The sequence below is a fragment of the Haliotis cracherodii genome, unplaced genomic scaffold, assembly GCF_022045235.1.
Source record: "Haliotis cracherodii isolate W230 unplaced genomic scaffold, xgHalCrac1.p SCAF_10, whole genome shotgun sequence".
In the NCBI taxonomy this organism is placed as follows: Eukaryota; Metazoa; Mollusca; class Gastropoda; order Lepetellida; family Haliotidae; genus Haliotis; species Haliotis cracherodii.
The window spans coordinates 18,409,482-18,435,992 of NW_027266265.1; the positions used below are offsets into that span (position 1 = coordinate 18,409,482).

General features: G+C 41.6%; 2 protein-coding genes across 2 annotated transcripts; one reads left to right on the plus strand and one right to left on the minus strand.

Moving 5' to 3' along the window:
• Window positions 1–74: 74 nt before the first annotated feature.
• LOC139447722 (probable ATP-dependent RNA helicase DDX27) lies at window positions 75–23,424 on the plus strand. Its single transcript, XM_071229194.1, has 21 exons — window positions 75–167; window positions 2,425–2,505; window positions 6,108–6,224; window positions 6,874–6,976; window positions 8,717–8,784; window positions 9,632–9,724; window positions 11,122–11,227; window positions 11,601–11,774; window positions 12,799–12,949; window positions 13,581–13,680; window positions 13,935–14,076; window positions 15,401–15,537; window positions 16,042–16,140; window positions 17,542–17,624; window positions 17,935–18,029; window positions 19,133–19,339; window positions 19,873–19,940; window positions 20,776–20,893; window positions 21,047–21,143; window positions 22,695–22,808; window positions 23,353–23,424. Exons 1-21 carry the CDS (start codon window positions 75–77, stop codon window positions 23,360–23,362), a joined length of 2,256 nt encoding a protein of 751 aa, XP_071085295.1. The 3' UTR covers window positions 23,363–23,424.
• A 199-nt stretch (window positions 23,425–23,623) lies between these two features.
• On the minus strand, window positions 23,624–24,979 carry LOC139453400 (uncharacterized). The gene has a single exon (XM_071235084.1). It carries the CDS (start codon window positions 24,977–24,979, stop codon window positions 23,624–23,626), a length of 1,356 nt encoding a protein of 451 aa, XP_071091185.1.
• Between the last annotated feature and the right edge of the window lie 1,532 nt (window positions 24,980–26,511).

Below are 26,511 nucleotides of genomic sequence, written 5' to 3' on the forward strand. Positions count from 1 at the left end.
GGCTACCACACGAACATGGCAACAACAGAAATACGACAATATGTTTAGTATTAGCTTTACACAAATAATTGAAAATGGCCGACTTACACGCGTTGGGATTAATTGGAACTATAGAAGAAGATGAAGATATCGATGTAGCTCAAGAGTCTTCAGCTAGCGAAGATGAGGTAAAGGGGGAAAAGCCGACATCAACTGTACTTAAAAAAACAGGATCTATCTGCACACCAAAAGTCACTTTGTCCATGTCAAAACTTAGGCTGCGCACAAATCAAAACACAAGCACGTGTCTGATTATTCGAGATAAATACTGCATGGTTCCACATCATGCTGGTGTTCCATATTGGGGTAGATTTCATTTTTTCTTAGAAATGGAGCAAGTTAAATTGACTGCGCGCTTAGAACTTTGTGCAAAGAAAAGGAAATTGTCTGACGAATAACATTATCGGCAAGAATTCGTTCCGCACAGCTCGCACAAGAAATATTGTTTCGTGGACACTTGTCTTACATCTCACCATTGTGTACATGGTGTTTAGGGCTATGCTACCGATTGCAGGACTGCTAATTCTTAGCGTTGCTTTAAAGACGTAAGAGATAATAATAACAAACACATCCTCATGAATAAGATTTTTATTGAAAAAATAAAACACCTCCCAAACTGATGTTGCCCTTGTTTTAAAGAAATTAGAATCTCATGAACGTCCTTTCAACACACGCAAAAGTACAACCAATAGTGTGTGGTAGTGTGTGGTAACAATGCAGTTTACTGGGCGCAGCCTACTGTAGCACAAATTGGCCCAGGCTGATGACCGCATCTCTCACTTAATAGGGCTGTAGGTGAATTCACTGTCATGGAGAATTTGTACCCTCTCCTAACTCGTAGACAACATTCACGGAGAACTCGTAGACAAAACAAATACAACAGAGAAATGAAAAATGATTTATTACTGATTATATATAAATGTTGAATTATTACACAGCAGATGTATTTCAAATCTTAATTTTTAAATGAAAATAGATACTCTATCATGTTTATTAATTTCCTCAACATCAACATAATCCATTCGCAAAATTGTTCTTTCAGCTTGGATATACTTACCTTTGAAATATTCGAAAACAAAATAACAGTACCGCAGCCAAACATATGTCGTTATCCTATGAAAACAAATAATAATCAGTCGCAGACATAACTTGTACGCGAGACGGCTCTGCTGTCTCTTGTATGCAAGACGCGCGCGATCCGCAGTACTCAGTGAAGCGCTTGATACTAATTAATTCAATCACCGTGGCTGTGCTGTCATCCGTGACCTCAGCGAAAGTAATTAAAGCGCTATGTAAAATCATCCACTGCCGAGAGCGACCACAATCCACCCAAGGTCATGACTGGCGGGTCGCATGTGCATCGAGGCATCCGCCTTCCTATTTCCACATACCCTATTTTCAAACAGTTAAGACATGTCAACATGTCATTCTGGCCTGGATACACTTGAAAGTGTACACGTCAAAGTTAGCGATCAGTTATCGCAATTTTTATCATGTTATTTCTGACATATTGCGATAATACAGTACTCCATTCCACCAATCCCTTACTGAATGAAGCTCTTGTCCATAATACTGTTGTTGAGAGAAGTGAAAGACTTGGATACAAATTATTAGTAATTATTATCATTCAGTTCCAATTTAAAAAATGTGTCTTTGAATTCACTCTTGGTTTGTATAGAAATTCACCGTAAATTGTGTCTACGAGTTGGAAGTGGCTACAAATTCACCGTTTCCCCTTCATTGATCTTGCGTGCCTCTTTGATCCCTATCGTTAGTTGTGTTAGGGTAGGTGACCCCCTAACTCTATCCTTAGCCCTTGGTACCCCTTTCCCATCAAGCATCCATTTACTATGATTAGGGTTAGGTACCTTTTCCGATCAAAAGCTCCTTCACGATCATTAGTGTTGGGCACCACTTGTCAGTAAAACAACCATTAATACAATCCTTAGGGTTAGTTGTGAGGTAGGGTATGGGTTAGCTATCTTTTTTAATGAATGAATCCAATGTAATTTGAAGAAACTCTCTACAATTTGTATCATGTTTCGACTTTGGCAGAGAAAATAGGTAATCAATCAGGTGCTAATTTGACTTGGTATACAAGCAATACTGGTAATTGTTTGTGATAGCGCCTGTGGTCCCGTGGTAGGGTGCTAGCTAGTTAGACTGATTCATTAGCCTAGCTTAGCTTCAAGCTGGCAACATGAGTTCCATCCTCCATACTGCGCTATTTGAAATCCGAAAAAGTGTGCACGGTAACCTTCTCCATTCCCTCGTATGTTATCAGGGTGAACTAGAGATTCTTCTTGTCATGTTTGTTAATCGTATTATTATCCTGTTTAACAATTCAGTGTATAAAAAGAGCAATACATGTTACCTTCCTGACAGGGAACATCAGTGAAGCAGCAGAAGAAGAAGAAGAAAGTGGGAAACAGTGATTTCAACAGCATCTTTTCATTTACAGATCAGGTAAAGTAGTTACAGGTGGCCATGGTAACATGTATTTCCAAATATAGCCCCTTTTGATCACTGTGTTCTGTCAAATGTTTGGTTTCTATTTGGTTAATGTTTGTTAACAGTGATTAAGACAATCTTTTAGTGATGTATTTAACATGTTCAGGTTAACTTATTCACAAATTTGTGAACCTTCTTCATCAACTATCAATACCGATCATGTGGAAAGGCAGCTGAATATGTAAGGAAAACCATGATGGCAAATAATAACTTCATGAGAGTTACGAAGCTGTGCTCCAGAGATCATTTTGTCCTTAAACAAGAATAAAGTAATAATGAAAATGTGGTAACAGTTTCACAGGTTTATTATTATCAGCTAGTTGTAAGTATAGATGACAATAAAAAGGATCAAAACCCCAATTTACACTGACAATGTTCACTGATTATTTACTCCAGGACAAATGTACACGCGGATTAGCTAAGTAACTGTATAACAGAAATGAAGAGAGAGTAGCTAAATCTTCACTTTGACCATCTTCCCGAGGCAAGAGAGTTAACTGACTATAAATATGAGAAAAGTTCAGTTTCCACCTTTGCCGAACTAGGCTGGTATTATCGAGTTACATTTTGGCTGGACTAACGAGTCTATGCATAGTCCAATGAAAATCGCGTAACGAAATCGAAATCCGGTTAGCAAACTGCCGTGCAGATTTCGGTCGATTGCAGGTTTTGTAAAGCATGTGCACCACCAACTCGTTGTCAACAGAAATTTTCCAAGTCTTTTCTTCTTTTTTTATCAAGGTGCTCATGTGATTTGATGCACTTCGCAATGTAAGACCCGTTTTATCACAGTGTAGATCTTGATTATTGATCAGATCGTCTTGACTGGGCACCGCCATTTTGTAAGTGATACGAGAGTTGGAATCTGATTGGTCCATGGGAGTGGCTTAGAAGGGACATAACTTGTAATAACCACTGGTGGCGCTAGGATCGAGCCCAGAAGTTCCAGCCAAGTTCGGCAAGGGTGGAAACTGGACTTTTAAGTCAGTTAACTCCCTTGCCTCGGGAAGATGCATTTTGACAACACCACCAATTAAGTCGGCTTCGACCAAATAACACCTGAGAGTTAACTCTACGCTCTAATGAGTGAATAACCTTAGCTAGGTTAAATAAACACTTAAAATAAATCTCTTTGATAATGAAATGGATAAAAAACGCATGAATAGCAAACTAGTCTTTTAGACTAAAAACTCAGTCACTTTGACTGGGCAAGGAAATTCTGAACTTCCCCATAATACAAGGTACTTGACCAAACTGTTGACCTAAGGAGAATCTAGACTCACAATCTTTAAAAAGGGAACTTGACCAAAAGAGTACCTTGACTCCCAATTGTAAATAGGTACTTGACCTAAACTAGGCAATCACAGGAAATTTGGTCATCCATGGATTGCTAGATAAACGGAGTATGAACAACCCTAGCTAATAAGTTCAGCTCAATACAACCAGAGTAAGTTAACATACTCTCGGAAATGCTAGAAAACTGCTTTTTGTCTGTTAAAAAAGGATACTATTTTTCACAGACTGTTGCTATTGAAATATCGAGTAACTACCAATCGCCCTACCTGTGGTTTGAAGTATTTCAGTCACAAGGAGTCCTATCGCCAAGTTTACAGGAGACAAATGCAAATGAAAACAGGAAGTTTACATTTATTCAAAGTCCAATGATGGCAGTCTGAAACAGACCATAGAAATATGCGCACGTGACTCTGTTATAATGATGATAATGTAGTCTTCATAAAACATCTAATCTACACAAAACTCATTTGGAGAAAATTCTAGATGTGCATCTCTTAAAATGACAAAATGACGATGTGTTTGTTTTGTTAACAGTGCTCCCATGAAGCTTGTTACATTACACTTGCATGGCCATAACCATGGTACACGATATGGAGTCTGTACTGGGAGATGTATATAAGTTCTTTACACTTTAGAGAGATAGAGGGAAACCATTTATTAATTTAGATAGGGTGAATTACCGAACTGCCCAAGCTATTGGGTTTTCAATTCATACCATCAAGTCTACAGTATGATAAATAAAACAAAACAGGTATAGGGGTGGCTTCAAAAACAAAACTGGGCCGTAAAAGGATATTAGACAGCTTTGATTAGTGATTAGGCGTATAGTGTACAAGCTTTATGAGCAGAAGGTAACCCTGACTTGTAGTAGAATTTGGGAGGAATTAAAGATACAATTGATGTTAACTGCACTAACTATTGCTCTCCAAGAGATGGGATTTTGATACACTGGGCATGGCGATGAAGAGCACTTTTCAGGGGAAAATATTCCATCCTGTCTATGAGGTCACATTATCTCCGAACCATTCATGACTACGCAGAACGGCACAACATGGTTACACTGTGTTAAGTACGCAGTCAGACATTGTGAGCTCAACCCTGTTGTGCCCATCTTGGCTAAGTGTAAAGGGTTTGTGGCAAGGATAACGCAACATTTAAAAGTACAGATTCATGTACGTCATCAGCCGAGATAAATGCTACCTCAAGAAATCATCTGTAGAACAACGAATACTTCTGGATTCCAAAACCACAACCTTCCAATACTCATCCAGTTTCATAGCTCTTAACTATACTATCATGTTTCCAAGCAAATATAATGCAGTACATATCCTAAATTTCTACCCCATCAACACACGTCAATTAAGTACAATAACAGCAATATTTTGAGACCACCCCCAGCTCGGTGACATTTGCACCTTTGAGAATTCACAGGACAGTGTGAGGTCACCTCGGGACAAGTGTTAGGTAATTAACTCAGGTTATAGGCCATTTCATACATGCATGACAACACACAAATATTTTCTAAGTTGATCATCATTTTACCTGTAAAAGTACATTTTAAGCATAATCACAGTGTCAATGAGGACAGGCTAGATTAGGGCAATTTGCGTTAGTTTGATATATGCACTTTTTATAGTCTTATGACTCGAATTTTTTATCAACTGAATCCAGAAAAGCAGTTTTCTAGCATTTCCGACAGTACTTTAGTACTACATAACAACTGCCCCATACGTACCATGAACGAAACCCAAGTTTGAAATGACCACCCAGTAGGAAGACGACCTGTAAATGGTCTAGTGATCCCTGTCGGTCAAGACACATGATTTTGCCAAGGGTTTTCTACGTGTGGACCTCGGAGAGAACAACCTGTCCTGTTCAGCCGTGGGAATGCTATATCCTGGTAAAGTAACCAAAGTGTGTTTCCTAACATAGGGAAAACCTAAATAGCAAACTTAGTACTAAGCCAATACAGAAGATGCAAGTTCAAAAATAAAGCGCAGAACATAAGCTATCCAACGATACCACTAAAGATTTACAACCAGATATGTACAATTATTGAGGTGGCAAATGCTCATGCTTGATGGCCACTGGTTTGCTTAGAACTTGTGGTGTAACAAAACATTCATTCACTCACTATGTATATGTGATGAAGCACCATACATTAATTACACAAAATGTACTACAGTATTATATAGTACAGTGTTCTAGATAGTTTGTTTGCCAGCCATCATGGTTATTGACTTTAATTCTTTTGTCCACAGTATGACATTGCAGACACGTTTGATCCAGATGTTGTGCTCAAAATGGCCAAGAAGAGAAAATCTGCTTCATCTCTTGATGACAAAATAGCGGAAGCTCGTAAAAAAAGAAGGAAAGCAGTATGTAAACATTCTTTTCACCCTACTCTTTGGCAGTCCTTGTGGTTTAGTTTCTCTGTTCACCATATTCACAATGATCACAACTGATTGAAGGAATGCCAGAACGATAAACTTTGGACTGTGATATTCTTGATCTCCTTGGTCTAATACCTGCACAGGTGGCCCCATCATCTGAGGTGTCTCAAATTGATGTGTTGATCATTGATATGATCGTGGGTTCATATTTCCCATTTGCCCTGAGAGTCGGTTTGCTGCACATTAATTGTGCTCATGCGTCTCAACAAAAGTGGGATTGTCCAAGACTTGTATCACTGGAAACTGAAATACTTTTTCAAAGTGTTGTACTTACTCCCTCCTTCTCTGGTTCCTTTAATGTTTGGGGTTAAAATGTTTAGAAATCTATGATAGTTTACCATGTCTCATAGCTATCCTGGAACACATCTGCAAGTTTGATGTAGCAGATGGGTCTCAATGAAATTTGGTTTAGGTCTGTCAGAGACCCATTGACTCTTCAAAAGAAAGGTGTTTAAAATGATTGTGCCACTGTCAATCTTTCTGATTCATTCAACAATCATGATCTGGTGTAATGTCCAGCCTCTCCTTGGAAGTTGCATGAATAAAACATAGGACCTATAATGTCATGTTTCAGGATGTTGATGAGAATGGTAATGCAAATAGCAAGGCTGGTAGTGATGAGGAAGTGGAAGAAGATATGGAGAGTTCCTCAGAGGAGGATGAAGATCTCAAACCTGGTGAGTCCATTCCTATAGTCATGATAGTTGTATATATGTATTTCTATACCCGGTTTATAGAATACTCAACAAGCTCCCTTGTAATACCATGTTTATGAAATGACTGAATAGATATGATATTTGACGAGTGAAAGTGAATGAGATATCAGAATTATTCATAAGTTTCATAAAATTGGTATTACTCGGGAGCGAGTTATTGAGGTGTTTAGGATTCAAAATTGTACAAATGGTGGGGCTGACCCCCCAAGGGGTTGAGGGGCGGGGCCAAATAGGGTTACTTTGTCTATATATTTAAACAACTTCTTCTCTGAAACTAAGAGATAGATATCAACCATATATGGTTGTAAGCATTCTCCGGTGGGGAGAATTCTAAATTGTACAAATTGAAGGGCTGATCATCCCCCAAAGGGCCAAATAGGGGTAATTTGGTGTTATTGCTTTAAACAACTTCTTCTTTTGAACTAAGACATAGATATCGACCATATTTGGTTGGAAGCATTCTCCATTGGTGGGGATTCAAAGTAAAGATATGGAGGGACTGAACCCCTCCCCCCCACCCCCCACCCTGGATCCTGGATCATAACATACAAACAGTTCAGATCTTTATGCTATATTTGTATCTAGAGAAATACATATTCATGCTGTCAGATTTGCCATCCACCCATTTTAAATGCTGACAGTCAAAATTACAAAATATTTGCAGTAATATATATTGGTAAATGTACAATGCAAATCTATATTTTGTCATGATTGCGTAAATATCCAGATGAGCGATACAGGTCCTATGGGCCTCTTGTTTTAATTTCTCTGTTGTGTGTGAAAAGGGCAGACATCTATGCTATTCACAGCATAATCCAATTAGTTTAACAAAATAATACTTCAAACAAGTCTAAAGTTCACACGTATTAACACATGATTAATTTAATACCATACAATGGACCACCTTCTGACATCAGGGGTCCTTTCCACAAAACTATCGTAGCTGTAAGGTTATCGTAACTCACATAATTTTACATAGACTTAAGACTGTCATTGCACTACTATTGCCTTGTGGACCGGGATCACAAAGTTTACAATCACGTCACGAAACCCTATGACATAATTTGTGAAATTATGTTGCAAGAAACAATGCCATGTGACTTCAGCCTAGCAACAGGGTTGCTGGGGTCATCGAGTGTGCATAAACTCTCAGTGATCTCTCATCTCGCAATGTCATTAAATTTGCCAAGGGATGTTGAGAGTTTTCAATATTTGTTTGTGAATCTTGTTCCTGCAATACATATGAACATGCTCTGGTTTATAAACACTGTGTAAGACCTGCTTGTTGTTCTTGAACAGGTTATCTCTTGACGGACGAGTAATAAATATGAGATGGTCATGATAGGCAAATTGTTAAATTTGGTCCAAAATTGTAGCCATTTGATCCATTTTCCTTTTGTCATTTTGAATTGGTCCAGTTATCAGTATGATCACAATCCATCCAAGCTCAAACATTTCAAATCATTAGTTTTGATTATTAATGGCCTAATGTGGTTAATTCTTAGTTTGAAGTTTGAAGGAATTTCTTATGTCAAAAACAAAATGTTGAAATGGATTAAGATGGTTAATATGTTCGACATGACGGATTGGAATACTGCTTCACACTGAACATGGAGTCGGTCAGTAGTTCACACGTCCTGTGTGTAATATCCTGTTCATGATGTTGGGAGGGCAAGTACATTGATTAACATTCATTTTCAGACATGATTAGAACAAAAGAGAAAAAGAAGAAGAAAAAGAAGAAAGATATCATTGCAGAAGAGGAAGTTGTGAGTTGAAATATTACTCATACATTATTTCCTAACACTGATATATAGAAGTTATCACACAAGTGTGTTTTGGCAAAGTAAATTTTGCAAGACTTGTAAGTACATCACACATGGTTCAGCTTGTAATCGGAATTACCTCCCCTCACCCCCGTACAACCAAGCTCCTCCCCAGCGTGTGACACCTTCGTTACACTCTCGATAACATCGTTGCCACCAGTGTGGGCACGGCCATTTCAAGAATCTTGAAATTTTCCCTCTAACCCCAAATGTAGTAATGTTGATACTTTTGTTTATGTCTTTGAAAATGCCGTCATTCGTTGAAAAGGTTTACGACTGACCATATTTCTGAGACGAATTTACCTTTTTGTTTGTTTGATCAGATTGTTTCGAGATTGCAGACTAATTGAACATCCCCAACTTCTTCCTTACATTCTTACTATAGCAATAACATGATAGTAGAAATGAAATAGAAATTCAAAGTGACAAAGAAAATAATTCAGCTGGGGTAAGCATATTCGGCGTCACCACAGTCATCACTTGTGTGCAAACATAACGGTCAGTCGGCTGCGAGTTCAACTTCATTTTATGGTTGTAGCCACCTATCACAGTAGGGAGCTTTGACTGGTGGCAGCGATAGTATAGAGAGCTCCGCAAACGGGGTATTGATGTGAGGAGCTTGCCGTACAACTTCCCTTGCAGTTCACTGAACGTAGGAAACTTTTGATGTGTTTGACCTTCACATTCAGACAAATAAAGCTGAGAACTCTGCATTGTGATATATCTGATGTATGTCAAATATAGCAGGACGTCACTGTGTGAAATTGTTTGAGATTGTTTTTTGTTGCAGGAGAGTGAGAAAATTGTGTTTTCCGAATCGATTGATTCCTTTGATGATAAGACTCTATTTCAAGACATGCACATATCCAGGCCCCTTCTGAAGGTGAGTCACTCTGTCAGCCGAGACTGTCCTTGTAGAGGAGCCACGGACATAACTGCTCAAGTGAACACATCAGGCATCTGTGAACATCTTTGTTTGTTGTTTTAGGGGCGGTCGGGTAGCCTAGTGGTTAAAGCGCCAAAGACCCGGGTTCGATTCCCGACATTGGAACAATGTGTGAAGCCCATTTCTGGTGTCCCCTGCTGTGATATTGCTGGAATATTGCTAAAAGCGACGTAAAACCACTCACTCACTGTTTGTTGTTTAACGCCGCACTCGGCAATATTCCAGCTATATGACAGCGGTCTGTAAATAATCAAGCCTGGACCAGACAATTCAATGATTGACTTCATGAACATCGATCTTCGCAATTGGGATACAATGACATGCATCAACCAAGTCAGCGAGCCTGACCACCTGATTCCTTTAGTCGCTTCTTACAGCAAGCATGGGTTGCTGAAGATCTGTTGTAAGCTGGATCTTCACGGGTTATGAAAAAAGTATGAGTCAGTGTTATGTAACTGTGTGGAAGAAACAATTTAATTTGCTGTAAGATTGTATACATTTGATCTCTACTGATGCGGATGTAGGATGGCCCTGTGGTGTAGGGTGTTGCAGTTCATTCTGCAGAGTTTAAGCTTTAGCCAGGACCCGCTGGTCGTGGGTTTCACCTGGTCAACGTTGTTTTATCAGCAAGTGATCTGCCATCTTTCCAAGGCAAGGGAGATAACTGACTGTAAAAGTCCAGTTTCCGCCCTTGCCAAACTAGGCTGCAATAATGAAGTTTCGTTTTCGCTGGACTAACAACTCCATGTGTGGTCCAATCAAAATCACGTTACAAAATCAACATGCGGTTCATAAACAACGTGAATTTCAACGTGCAGATTTCTGTTCACTGCAGCATTTGTGTACCGTCAACTGGATGTTGACAGATATTTTCCAAATCTTTTCATGTTTTTGATCAAGGTGCTCATATAATTTGTTGCACTTGGCGGGGTAAGACCCATTTTAATACAATATAGATCTTGATCATCGATCAGATGGCCTTGAGTGGGCACCGTCATTTTGTTTGAAGCAAATGCAAGAGATGTGAGAGGTGGAATCTGATTGGTCAATAGGAGAGGCATAGAAGGGACATACCTTGTAATAGCCACTCGTGCCGCTCCGATCGAGCCCAGAAATTCCAGTCTAAATAGGCAAGGGTGGAAACTGGACTTAAGAGTCAGTAAACTCTCTTGCCTCGGGAAGATGACTCACAGTAAACTTTGGAGAGGACAGAATCATGGAATATAGCCCTGAACGTGTGTCATGGGAAGTTTTGAAGTGGGAGATGAAAAAATATTTGTTGCTATATTTGTTGCCCTTATCTCAATTTAATAAATGTCATTCTGATTCTGCAGGCTCTTAGCGGAATGAAGTTTGTGAGGCCCACCCCTATTCAGTCAGCCACTATACCCATAGCCCTGCTGGGTAAAGACATCTGTGCTTGTGCTGTCACAGGGTCCGGTCAGTATGTCAAACAATCATTTGGTTATCATGGTTATAGTGAAAGTTTCTTTATGTAACTTTTTTAAATAACAGGTGTTTTATTTTTAGGTTTTTGCTCTCAGTCGTTTAATTTAACAACCTGGTCCTGCAGATAAAGCGAAATAGAAGAATTTTTTGTAATACAAGTGAAATAATCTTCTTTCATATATTCGATTTTTTAGAAAACGGTTGTTTTTGTAAACATGGTAAAGGTAGGAAAACCCCCCAAACAATTCATAATTCTGTTAATTCGGTTTTCTATTTAACATTCTGGGGTCCCCTGCTTTGATATTGCTGGAATATTGCTTAAAGCGGCGTAAAACCATATTCACTCACTCACTCTATTTAACAGGTAAAACGGCAGCCTTCATGTTACCGATCCTGGAGAGACTTCTGTACCGTCCGAAGCAAACATCAGTGACCCGTGTGTTGATCCTAGTGCCCACACGAGAGTTGGCAGTACAGGTCCACACCGTGGGCAGACAGCTGGCCCAGTTCACCAACATCGACCTCTGTCTCTCAGCTGGTATGTAGGCCATTTGGTCATGTACATGTACCTGATTGTCTTAAAAATGTTTGCTCTGAGTTGTACAAGATTGATGTTCCCAACTTCTGGATCTAGGGAAGAATAAATCATCAGTACCCCTGCTTGTCACAACAGTTACAAGTTTATGAAATATAAAGTATTTAGATGAGTGACCATCAAGAAAGACCGTAGCAATTCTTAGCTTTGATCATACTCACAACGGCTTATCACCCCCCAAGGGGCTGAGGGGCAGGGCCAAATAAGGTTAATTTGGCGTTATTGCTTTAAACAACTTTTTCTCTGGAACTAAGAGATGGACATCAACTATATACCTTTGGAAGTATTCTCAGGTGGTGGGAATTCACAATTGTACATATGGAGGGGCTGACCCCCCAAGGGGCTGAGGGGCGGGGCCAAAAAGAGTTCATAACTAGGACACAGTTAAGATCCCCACCGTCCCATGTACAATTGCTGAGTATAATGAGAGGAATGCACATATGCTACCAGGACTGGCCCTTCTGTTCATCTGTCCGGCACTCCTAAAGGAGTTAGAACCTTGACCTTAACATGCAAACCAATATTATCCCCACTGTATAATAAACAGACACATTGTATACATTTGTTTGTTATGAAGGGAATAAAACATTTATGCCAATAGGATTCGCCCTGGGATTCAGCCTTGCCTCTGGAAACTTAGACCCTGGATCATAACATGGAAACGGTTCAGATCTCTATGCTACATTTGTATCTAGAGAAGTACACATTCATGCTGTCAGATTTGCCATCCACCCATTTTGAAAGCTGACGGTGTCAAAATTACGAAATATTTGCAGTATTATATACATGTACAATGCAAATGTATATTTTGTCATGATTGCGTAAATATCCAGGTGAGCGATACAGGCCGTATGGGCCTTTTGTTTAGAGACCACCGTCACAAAGCTGGAATATTGCTCAGTACAGCATTAAACAACAAACAACAAACAAACAAAGCTGATTTCCTCCCACGTGTCTGTGTGTGCAGGTGGCCTGGATGTGAAGAGCCAGGAAGCTGCACTGAGGATGGGTCCCGACATAGTTGTGGCTACTCCGGGACGACTGATTGACCATCTGCACAACGCTCCCAACTTCAGCCTCAGTAACATCGAGATCCTTGTGCTGGATGAAGCCGATAGGTAGGCAGCCTGCACACCATGAATAATCTCTGAAGATGGTTGCGGTAATAAGGTATTCCTTGTTATCAGGCATTGCAAAAACAGAAAACAACTAAAAACAGCATTAGGCAAACTATAAAGAATAATGATTGATATTGCTATCTAAAACTGTATTGAGTTTGTGATATATTCTAATAAACAGGAGCTGTTTTGAAATACCAGTGTGCATTGGAAACATGATGTATCTGTAGGAGGGATTTAACTCTTAATTTTGTGCATTTCAAGAAAAAAATAATCAACTTAGTTCCATAAATATAACTAAAGTAGTAGCTATGTTTGTTGTCTTGATGATCTTACGAAGATGCATAGTAAGTATCACCATTTTGTTCATTTTGTGATACTTGTGTATACATCTTATGCCCATTGTTTGTATTCTACATTCATTACAAGATGTTCATTTCATGTAAAATATGTTTATAAAGACCATATTAATGTGTGTCATGTTGGAGATTATGTAGTGCTATTAACCAGTGTATGGAGATTGTGTCCCCTCCTTGATGGGACCTCGGGACCATTGGATGCCTTTAACAGGACAGACTTGAACCCGTGTGCCTAACACCGTCTCTGAAGCCCTGTTGTGTTGTGTTGGCAGGATGCTGGATGAATATTTTGCAGAGCAGATGAAGGAGATTATCCGTCTGTGTAGTCTACAGAGGCAGACCATGCTGTTCTCAGCAACCATGTCGGAGGAGGTGAGGCCTTGACTAGCTGCTATTTAGGAGTCCCGGACGTTTATGTCACCGTCCAATTCAGGAGCTGAAGTTGCTAGTGCATGAAGCGAGGACACTGTAGTCAATCGTATAAAGTATTGTTTTTATGAGATATCATGGTTATTGACTTCCTGGTTATTCCACCCCAAACTGAAGTAGCCTATTTTAAGCTGTATCAATCTCTAAGCAGCTCTGCAGAGAGTGGGTGTGTCAGTGATAATGTGTATCTTCTACAGGTGAAAGACTTGGCAGCAGTGTCCTTAAAGAACCCAGTGAAAGTCTTCATGAATGAGAATACTGACGTAGCTCTCGGTCTGAGACAGGAGTTCATCAGGATACGGCCCAACCGAGAGGGAGACAGAGAGGCCATTGTTTCAGGTAGGATATCCGTATATATATCATAGCTATCTGATACTCCACTTTACTCTCCAACACCTGTTGGGTGTCATACGTGGCCACGAATTCCTCCCACAGTAACATTCTTATTTAGACCAATGATGACTGTGCACCAGCCTTCACAAGCATGGTCAGGGTGCATATTAAAGAATAGAGTTAAAGTTTTTATAACCTGTAGTTCCAAAACTATTTATCTTTAAGTTTACCAAACAATTTGAACATGTAGGCACACAGTGGTAATGTTTTCTGGCTGGTGCTAAAATAGTAACAGTGGCAGTAAACATCCCATGAAGCATCTTCGCAAGGCAAGAGAGTTAACTGACTATAAAAGTCCAGTTTCCACCCTTGCCGAACTAGGCTTGAATTTTGTGGCTTGATCAAAGGACCACCAGTGGCTGTTACGAGTTACGTCCCTTCTACGTCCCTCCTATGGACCAATCAGATTCCACATCTCATATCCAATGCATTACTTCAAACAAAGTCGTGGCACCCGGTCAATACGATCTGATCAACAGTCAAGTTCTATATTGTAATAAAATGGGTCTTACCTCACGAAGTGCATTAAATCACTTGAGCTCTTTCATTGAAAACATGAAAAGATTTGAAAAATGCCCAACACAAAAAATTTAAGCCTAGTTCGGCAAGGGTGGAAACTGGCCTTTTTAAAGTCAGTTAACTCACTTGCCACAGGAAGATGCCCATAAACTTGTAACTGTCATACAGATTTCGGTCGATTAAAGGATTTGCAAAGCATGTGCACAGCCAACTTGTTGTCAGCAGATATTTTCCAAATCTGTTCATGTTTCTAATCAAGGTGCTCACGTGATTTGATGCATTTCGCGATGTAAGACCCGTTTTATCACAATATAGATCTTGATTATCGATCAGATCTTCCTGACTGGGCGCCACCATTTTGTGTGAAGCAAAATTCAAGCGATAAGAGAGGTGGAATTTGGTTGGTCCATAGGAGAGGCTTAGAAGGGACATAACTGGTAATAGCCACTGGTGGCGCTACGATCGAGCCCAGTAATTCCCGCCGAGTTCGGCAAGGATGGAAACTGGACTTTTAAAGTCAGTTAACTCTCTTGCCTCGAGAAGATGGAAATATTGCTGATGCTGGTATTAACCAACATTACTTCAGCCATCTAATATATTTTGAAAATCATGTGGCACAAAGTCTCCATAGAATAATGAAAAGAGTCTTCCCCGTGATTTTATCAGTTTGTGAAAGGCCATCCGCTGTGAACCAACCTTGTTGTCTGTTTAGCATCTCATGTCCGGCTCATATATGCCCATTTGTTGCCAGCGTTGGTGACCCGCACCTTCTGTGACAAGTGTATGGTGTTCATACAGACAAAGATCCAGGCTCATCGCATGCACATCATCCTGGGGCTCCTCGGTGTGAACGTCGGGGAACTCCACGGCAATCTCTCACAGGCTCAGGTAAACATTCCACACCTCGCTTGCTTGGCACAGAATCAACATCAGCAGTCAGTTTCTAGGAGAGATGTCAGCTGAACTACATTTGTCACAAGTTGACTATTGGGCCATCAATGCCTTACAACATCGCACCAGAGATATTTCAGCCATATGGCGATGGGAACAATTCAATGATTATTAAATGCTTATCTTCTTCAGAGGTGTAGGGCGAACTTTGATTTCAATATTTGAATTTTCTGTATTAATTCTTTTACTTAGAATTGTTTACTGGAAAATTTATGTGACCTATAACTTGAAAACTGCCTTGTGGATTCTTTTCAAATTTAGGGAACAGTTTCCATACTAATAGGTGAGGTGCAGTGCAAAGTTTGATTTCGATAAGCAGATTCCAAGAAATAGTGCTTATTAGTCGATGTAGGGGGTATTAGTTCAGTGTTTGTTCAGTGTTGTTATTGTTGTTGTTGTTTGATAATCATGTGATGTTATTGTTGTTATTTGTTACAACAGAGACTGGAGACCTTGAAAAAGTTCAAGGATGGGGACATAGATGTGATGCTAGCCACTGACCTGGCCTCTCGAGGACTGGACATAGATGGGGTCAAGACGGTCAGTAGAGATAACAATTAACAGGCTGAAAAATTCTGACATGCCACACATGCCAGATAGTACTATTAATAGTGTGATTACTCTTGTTTTCAATAAATATCATCACAAATACCATGCTTAATTTTATTTTCACATCCAGAGTTCTGTCCCTTGTCCTTTATGCACAAACTTTTCCAAATTAACTCCCTTAGTCTTTTGAGAAAATCTGTCATTTTGTCTGCTTATGGAGTTTGAAAAGGTTTAGTCTGATGTCATTTTAAGATATGTTAATCTATTTTCCCCTCCTATGACTTCTGTGTGATCCAACCTATACAAAAATATTCAAGATGGCTACTGAAACAACAAGACAGCTGAACTTACTATGATGAAAATGCACCACCAGGTGTCAAATAATTATTCTATGGCGTAAATCCTATGAAATATATGACGATACAAACCGGATGCACAATAGAATCACAAGACAAATTCACTCAGAATCAACACAAGTGAGAATCAAGATTTTTATGCTGAGAGATCACACAGGTGTATCCACTGTGAGTGACAGCAGTAATGTGCTGATCCATGATGTCATCACTTCCGTGGTCACATGGGAGCTGTGTGATAGGGTTGTCCTCACAGCTAGTTGAAATAACTTGTTCAGTAAGACTTTACACAGCTCTTCTTTCTGTCAACAAAAAGCAGTAATATGCATAAGGATTAATGCAGGATAAGTTAAAAAATATGACTGCTGGGTTTTACCTTGACCTACAAAACAAGAGATCCAGGGGATCCCAAATTATAAATTACAAGGAAAAGTAATCAAATGGTGTACCTCTGCACAGCAAACTGTGACACCTTACATGACTGGGCCACCTTCTGGAAGTGATTAGGAGCTTTGAATAAAAACAACTCACTCACTGTTGGTGTGTGTCAAGTGTTAAATGTACAGATTATGGTCCAACATACCAATAACTGCTGATGCATCTTCAATGAACTGTGGTTTGTCAGCACCATACCCATGCTCGTGGGTGCCACTGGAGTGGTAAATGTCTCTTTGAGCTTTCCTCCCACCATAAGCTGACATGCCGTGATATAACTGGAATACTGTTAAAAGTGGCGTTAAACCCAACTCACTCACTCACTCACTCACTCACTCACTCACTCACTCACTCACTCACTCACTCACTCACTCACTCACTCACTCACTCTCACTCACTCACTCACTCACTCACTCACTCACTCACTCACTCACTCTTTGAACTGTATGAACCACATTCCACATGGGCAAGATGCATGCAGCATGGTGATATGAACATACTTCCAGGGATATGTGTATAGCAGTATTTTGGGGTGCCATTTCATGTCCGATTTTTTAGAGAAATTTCCTTGTTTTGTGAGAATTTTGCATCTGTTTGTTTGAAGGTGATAAACTTCACAATGCCGAACACCATCAAGCATTATGTCCATCGGGTGGGGAGAACGGCCAGGGCTGGGAAGAGCGGAAGGTATGCAGCTGGCTCCTTGTGTCTGCTGTGTCATCTGCTTCTCCAGAACAGAAGACAATGTTTTCCTGAAAACTTGCCTATATATATTTATCTTAATAGCAGACACACCAAAAATGTATGACAGTAGTTGGAAGAAGTTTCATGAAGACATAACTTATGTATGCTGTTTGTCTGTTTAACCTAATAAGGCTTTTAAGTAAAATTCATTTGATAAATGTTTGGAATGTTGTCTGAGAACATTACTTGTTTGAAATTCTATTTGGCATTACTGAGTTTCAGGAGTATTGCTTAACAAATTGTTCTGTTGTAGATCTGTCACCCTTGTTGGGGAAAAAGAGCGAAAGATGTTGAAAGATATTGTGAAGAAGGCCAAAACACCCCTGAAGAGTCGCGTGGTGCCACTTGGTAGGGCAGGCACATCCATGCTTGTTTTCAATCAATCATGCAATCTCATTTAATTCCAATCTTAGTGCTCAGTTCCGCTACACAAAGATCTGAGGACATCTGATCTATCTTTCATCCAGCCAATCAGAGCATTGCTTGTGAGATCATGAAAGCCAAATTTGTTTGGTGGTCGTGCAACTTCGAAAATGTTAAAACAGGGTTACGGAACAACAATTACAGGCTGTCAGACTGGTTCCAAATGCTGGACATCTTCTATCTCTCATTTCAATTGGATAAACATTTGAAATGGAAAAGACTTTCCATAGCCTGTTGGAAGTACTGACATACGTTCTTGGCCATATTTTAGGCTTTTCAGAATATACTTTTGTTCAGATTTCAAATTTTGGTTCAAGAACAAAATGTTTTTCGTGAGGTTGTTCTGAAATGGAAGCCATTTAGAAAGTAGTGCCATACAGCTTTAGAAATCTGCTTTCTGATTGGCTAAGACACATGAAGATTCGGTAGAAGAGGTCATCATCAACCCATGCTTGCCGTAAAAGGCGACTATGCTTGTAGTAAGAGGCGACTAACAGGATCGGGTGGTCAGGCTTGCTGACTTGGTTTGATGCAAGTCATCGTATCCCAATTGCATAGGTCGATGCTCAAGATGTCAATCACTTGATTGTGTGGTCCATACTCAATTATTTAGAATCCGCCGTCATATGGCTGGAATATTGCTGAGTGGGGCATTTAACAACAAACAAACAAATCTTATTGGCTAATGTCAACTTCCTGTTAGTCACTTCATTGGTCGGTTAATGGGATTGTCGATGATGATTATCTAATAGACTCTAATACAATTTTGATATATGCTTATAGCCATTTTACAGTTATAAAATACATGTTAGAATTCTTTTTCATGTTGCTATTTTTTATTATAAAATTTTAGAAATATGTATAGTTTTTGTAAATAAATTGTATTTTGGTTGATTCATCATTACTTTTTGCCAGGCTGTTGACAGACTTGTGGGTAATGGAGATGGAGTTCCTGTCACATACATAGTGTCTGTAGGTCTTGTATGTTTCCATCAGTCTGTACTCTGGCCATGTGTGCATGTTTACAGAGGTGATCAGTCGGTTCCGAGACAAGATTGATGTGTTAGAAGAAGACATCAAGGAGATCAAGCGTGAGGAGATTGAAGAGAAGGAGATGAAAGCGACAGAGAATAAAATCAACAAGGCCAAGAACCTGCTGGAGGCAGATCAGGACACCCGGGCTCGGGGAAAGAGGACCTGGTTCCAGTCCCATGGGGAAAGAATGGCAGAGAAAGGTGGGAGTAATGATGGGTTCCAAGATGGGTTAGATGATGGATCTTAGCAAAGGAAGATCACATATGCCCTTTTTGGTGAAGGTAATATTAGAAGTTGGAAATGACAGGATACATAAAATGTTCTTGAGATTAGGAACTCCTCATTAATATTTGGTTTTGTGATATGGGCGGTCGGGTAGCCTAGGGGTTAAAGCGTTCGCTCGTCACGCCGAAGACCTGGGTTCGATTCCCGACATGGGTACAATGTGTGAAGCCCATTTGTGGTGACCCCTGTCGTGATATTGCTGGAATAATGCTAAAAGCGGCGTAAAACCATACTCACTGACTCACTGGTTTTGTGATACAGACATGGGATATGGTCTTTTCTGGAATTAAGAAGCCCATGGTGATTGGTTGATTAGAAAGATCATCTGACATGTCAGAGTAAACATTCTGAGTTCAGTGAGATTGGGATAACAATGCCTTGAGTTTAGAGGGGCTGACATTGCAATAAGAATGCAGCAGTTCAGTTCATGCTCAACTTCATGTTTCAGAATCACTTAGATTGGGAGATTTCTCAAAACAAAAGAAGGGAAAGAAGACAACTGCAAGGAAACTTACAGTAAGTTACTGTTCCATCACTTATTGCAGGGAATGTTTAAAAATTCTAAGTCACTGAAGTATGGACTGCACAACTAAACAAATAAAGTTATAATGGTCCTGATATTGTTGTCTCAGAAGCCATGTAAAGTTATAATGGTCCTGATATTGTTGTCTCAGAAGCCATGTAAAGTTATAATGGTCCTGATATTGTTGTCTCAGAAGCCATGTAAAGTTATAATGGTCCTGATATTGTTGTCTCAGAAGCCATGTAAAGTTATAATGGTCCTGATATTGTTGTCTCAGAAGCCATGTAAAGTTATAATGGTCCTGATATTGTTGTCTCAGAAGCCATGTAAAGTTAGTCCCACTGCCAACCTGAACTTAGAACTTGAATGGATCGAAGCTGGGACAACTTCCAGCTGGACAAAACATTGACAGCAAGAGTCACCCAGTGCTCTTGGATGCTGCATCCTGCTGCGTGGGAGTAAGATCCCTTAGCAGTGCTTGGGATTGGATTGGATTTACTCCAACATTAAACTGACACGCTGCTTAAGCATAAATACTTTTAAGGTGTCATAAAATTCCAACTCACTCACTCAACCAGACACGCCTGACTGCCTGACACAGTGTCCTTGCAGTGATAGGGTGTGGATCACTGCATATGCTGGGATAGCACATGGATAGCATCTCATGCTCTTTGTTCAGGGCAAAACACCTAGGATTTCATCAACGCATAGGCTGCTGAATATGGAGAGTTAACATAATAACACTCGCTGTGGCTGGGGTAGTCTAATGCTGACCTGATGTCTGCTGCAATGAACAGCATTAAGACCACTTGTATTGTTTTCCTTCAGCCGGAAGACCGGGTTGGTTTTGAGATCACAAAGTCTCAGATGTATGCAGCCAAGGTCTCCAAGAAGAGCAACAAGCCAAAGAGAATCCGCATGTTTAACGAAAATGAGGGAAGTCAAGGTGGGAATAGAACAAGTATAATGCAATAGGCAATAAATTGGGTTATTAAGCTGTGTCTTTGATGATATCTGTAAGAATTTTTGTGAGATCTGTGTTTCTTTGGGAGTTTTATAACTGTTCTGATGCAGTGGTTTAATCTGTCTCTGTCACCAGGACCCAAAACCAAAATAAAGAAGAATAAGAAGAAATCATCTTTTGACCTGGAACTGACGAGTACAGGGAAGTCTGCTGTCAAGAAGTTCCGTGCTGGGTAGGTCAACTTTATCCATAGCAATGACTGTGATCACAGAAAGTAATTACATAAGATTGACTCTCAGACAACTATCAGGGAACACTTATCTGTCACAGGTAACCACATGGGAACACTGACTGTCACAGACAACCACATGGGGACACTGACTGTCACAGACAACCACATGGGGACACTGACTGTCACAGACAACCTCATGGGGACACTGACTGTCACAGACAACCTCATTGGGACACTGACTGTCCCAGACAACCACATGGGGACACTGACTGTCACAGACAACCTCATGGGGACACTGACTGTCACAGACAACCACATGGGGACACTGACTGTCACAGACAACCTCATGGGGACACTGACTGTCACAGACAACCACATGGGAACACTGACTGTCACAGACAGCCACATGGTAACACTGACTGTCACAGACAACCTCATAGGGACACTGATTGTCACAGACAGCCACATGGGAACACTGACTGTCACAGACAACCTCATGGGGACACTGATTGTCACAGACAGCCACATGGGAACACTGACTGTCACAGACAACCTCATGGGGACACTGACTGTCACAGACAACCACATGGGAACACTGACTGTCGCAGACAACCACATGGGGACACTGACTGTCACAGACAACCACATGGGAACACTGACTGTCACAGACAACCTCATGGGAACACTGATTGTCACAGACAACCACATAGGAACACTGACTGTCACAGACAGCCTCATGGGGACACTGACTGTCACAGACAACCACATGGGAACACTGATTGTCACAGACAACCACATGGTAATACTAACTGTCACAGACAACCACATGGGGAAACTGACTGTCACAGACAACCTCATGGGGACACTGACTGTCACAGACAACCTCATGGGAACACTGAGTGTCACAGACAGCCACATGGTAATACTAACTGTCACAGATAACCACATGGGAACAGTGTCACAGACAACCACATGGGTATACTAACTGTCACAGACAGCCACATGGGGACACTAACTGTCACAGACAACCACATGGTAATACTAACTGTCACAGATAACCACATGGGAACAGTGTCACAGACAGCCACATGGGGACACTGACTGTCACAGATAACCACATGGGAACACTGTCAAAGAGAGCCACATGGGGACACTGACTGTCACAGACAGCCACATGGGACAGTTTCACAGACAACCACATGGGGACACTGACCCATGAAGATCTGGGGTAGAATAGGTCTTTAGCAACCCATGCTTGCTGTAAAAGATGACTATGCTTGTCGTAAGAGCGGACTAACGGGATCGGGTGTTCAGGCTCGCCGACTTGGTTGATGCAGGTCATCGGTCGCAATTGTGTGGATCGATGCTCATGCTATCAATCACTGGATTGTCTGGTCCAGACTCGATTATTTACAGACCTATGCTGAGTGCGGCGTAAAACAACAAACCAACCAACCAACCAACATGGGGGACACTGGATGTCACAGACAGCCACATGGGGACACTGACTGTCACAGACAGCTACCTGACTGTGAGAGTTCCATGTTTCAGGCCATCATACCAGGAGCGCAAGGAACTGGGGTTGGTGGGGAAGCAGAACCAGAAGCAATCACAGAGCAAGAAGCAGCCACAGAGTAGGAAGCAATCACAAAATAAAAAGAAAAGGTATTTGATACACTGGCACAGTGATCGACCCTGTGGGTTTTCAGGATTAAAATTTGTCCCTAACAACCTAAGAGACGATTCAATGGTTAGGGTGTTCAGACTCATTGTTCACCACTCAAATATCAATCAGTGAGTTGACTGGTCCAGTTCCAATTATTTACAAGCCACCATCATGTAGCTGGAATATTGCTGAATGTGGTGTTTAACAAAAAACATACAGAACCCAGGAGTACCGAAGCATGAGTATGGAGTCATGTTGCCTTTATATGTGCAGGATATGGCCTAACTGGGTTTTCACATTTTGTGCTGTGATGATGTCCTTGCCTTCTTCATAACATCCATTTGCTGAAGCAATACTGAAGACAACCTAACAATCAAGACTGAAAATGAATTTATTTCCTCTGAATAGCAAATGTAGTGATACCACTGCTAGTTTCTGGGTCAGAATAAGGATATTTGAAACCTATGATTGCCAAATTCAAGACGTCCCTAAAAGAATGGTTCGTTATGAGTTAAAAATATAGTTGAATTTTTTCTCTTGCAGGAAACGCTGAAACCATATGTCAAGCAATGTTTGTGTGTACAATTTGTAAAATAAACAAGATATATCATAACGGATATTTTGTTGTTTTGAATTAAAATTCAGCTGTAACTTTATCCATTGTATGCAAAAATACTGAAATTAATGTCATCAGAAACAATCCTTCTGTATTTATTTGTGATTCACAGGACTGTTGAAGTAGATATTTAAAAAAAACATTCTCATGATAGATGATGGGACAGACCAAGTTACACAGCCATCATACAGCTACTCCTCACCTGATGACTAACATATCACGAGATACACAAGACGACCCGAGGGGATTCTGGGTAATGTGATCGGGGGCTGACCAATGGTGAAATGTGGTCGGGGGCTGGCTGATGTTGAAATGTTGTTGGGGGATGGCCGATGGTGAAATGTGGTTGGGGGATGGCCGATGGTGAAATGTGGTTGGGGGATGGCCGATGGTGAAATGTGGTCGGGGGATGGCCGATGGTGAAATGTGGTTGGGGGCTGGCCGATGGTGAAATGTGGTCGGGGGATGGCTGATGGTGAAATGTGGTTGGGGGCTGGCTGATGGTGAAATGTGGTTGGGGGCTGGCAGATGGTGAAATGTGGTGGGGGGCTGGCAGATGGTGAAATGTGGTGGGGGGCTGGCTGATGGTGAAATGTGGTGGGGGGCTGGCTGATGGTGAAATGTGGTGGGGGGCTGGCCGATGGTGAAATGTGGTCGGGAGCTGGCTGATGGTGAAATGTGGTTGGGGGCTGACCAATGGTGAAATGTGGTTGGGGGCTGGCTGATGGTGAAATGTGGTGGGGGGCTGGCAGATGGTGAAATGTGGTCGGGAGCTGGCTGATGGTGAAATGTGGTTGGGGGCTGGCTGATGTTGAAATGTGGTTGGGGGCTGGCTGATGGTGAAATGTGGTTGGGGGCTGGCTGATGGTGAAATGTGGTGGGGGGCTGGCAGATGGTGAAATGTGGTCGGGAGCTGGCTGATGGTGAAATGTGGTTGGGGGCTGGCTGATGGTGAAATGTGGTTGGGGGCTGGCTGATGGTGAAATGTGGTTGGGGGCTGGCTGATGGTGAAATGTGGTTGGGGGCTGGCTGATGGTGAAATGTGGTGGGGGGCTGGCAGATGGTGAAATGTGGTGGGGGGCTGGCAGATGGTGAAATGTGGTGGGGGGCTTGCTGATGGTGAAATGTGGTGGGGGGCTGGCAGATGGTGAAATGTGGTGGGGGGCTGGCAGATGGTGAAATGTGGTTGGGAGCTGGCCGATGGTGAAATGTGGTGGGGGGCTTGCCGATGTTGAAATGTGGTGGGGGGCTGGCCGATGGTGAAATGTGGTGGGGGGCTGGCTGATGGTGAAATGTGGTTGGGAGCTGGCAGATGGTGAAATGTGGTGGGGGGCTGGCCGATGGTGAAATGTGGTGGGGGGCTGGCTGATGGTGAAATGTGGTTGGGGGCTTGCCGATGTTGAAATGTGGTCGGGGGCTGGCCAATGGTGAAATGTGGTTGGGGGCTGGCCGATGGTGAAATGTGGTTGGGAGCTGGCAGATGGTGAAATGTGGTTGGGGGATGGCTGATGGTGAAATGTGGTGGGGGGCTGGCAGATGGTGAAATGTGGTCATGAGCTGGCTGATGGTGAAATGTGGTCATGAGCTGGCAGATGGTGAAATGTGGTGGGGGGCTGGCAGATGGTGAAATGTGGTCGGGAGCTGGCTAATGTTGAAATGTGGTCATGAGCTGGCAGATGGTGAAATGTGATGGGGGGCTGTGAATATATAATGTAGTTGCCATTTGGAATTTTGCAAACAAAAAAGTCTTACTTTTTGTAGAAGAGGATTCTTTGGGCATCATCAGAACATATGAAAACATTAAATGTTCGGGTTTCCAAGGAGAATCTTTAGTCACAAAGGCTATACTCTTGACTAACATATTCTGCTATGATGCAGGCATTTACCTAGGTCCTGGGGAGTGTCAGTAATAAATATTGGGGTCCAGGCTGGCAACATGTGGCACAGTTCACTTGATTTCCAACAATTATACTGATGACATATAACTGTGCATGCTCAGAAGCCTCTCTCCTATTAAAGGTGGGGACTTCAGTTTTAAGTTGAAGAAAATGAACAATTGATACACTGAACATTGTGTGTATTTCTTACCAGAATAGAAATGTTTGTTATATGTAATATGCAATTGACAACTTTGATAAATTGGATGCACAATCTGTACACCAATGTTGTACAGCCCTGTGAGTATAGATATTTCTCCATGTTATCAAGGCCTTCATGCCCCCACCCTACTGCCACCCCTATTGACTTAAGTCTCTTATCTTTTCAATCATAGCTCAACATACCTGGTATTAAATATATTTAATCAGGTGTGAATAAATCTTATCTAGATGACTGTCAATGCTCTCCCACATAGCTGACTATTGATTAGTGTGTCAAAGAATGATCTAAAAAATGGCTAATTACTTCGTCTTCTTACACATCAATGAAATGTTGTCACTCCACAATAATGAGAGATGCACGGCCTCACAACACCAGTGTCAGGTACCATACCACACAACACCAGTGTCAGGTACCCTAGCTACCGCACAACACCAATGTCAGGTACCCTAGCTACCACACACCACCAATGTCAGGTACCCTACCACACAACACCAGTGTCAGGTACCATACCACACAACACCAGTGTCAGGTACCCTACCACACACCACCAATGTAGGGTACCCTGCCACACAACACCAATGTCTGGTACCCTGCCACACAACACCAGTGTCAGGTACCCTGCCACACACCACCAATGTCAGGTACCCTGCCACACAACACCAGTGTCAGGTACCCTAGCTAGCACATAACACAAGTGTCAGGTACCCTAGCTAGCACACAACACCAGTGTCAGGTACCCTAGCTACCACACAACACCAGTGTCAGGTACCCTAGCTAGCACATAACACAAGTGTCAGGTACCCTAGCTACCACACAACACCAGTGTCAGGTACCCTAGCTACCACACAACACCAGTGTCAGGTACCCTAGCTACCACACAACACCAGTGTCAGGTACCCTAGCTACCACACACCACCAATGTCAGGTACCCTAGTTACCACACACCACCAATGTCAGGTACCCTAGCTACCACACACCACCAATGT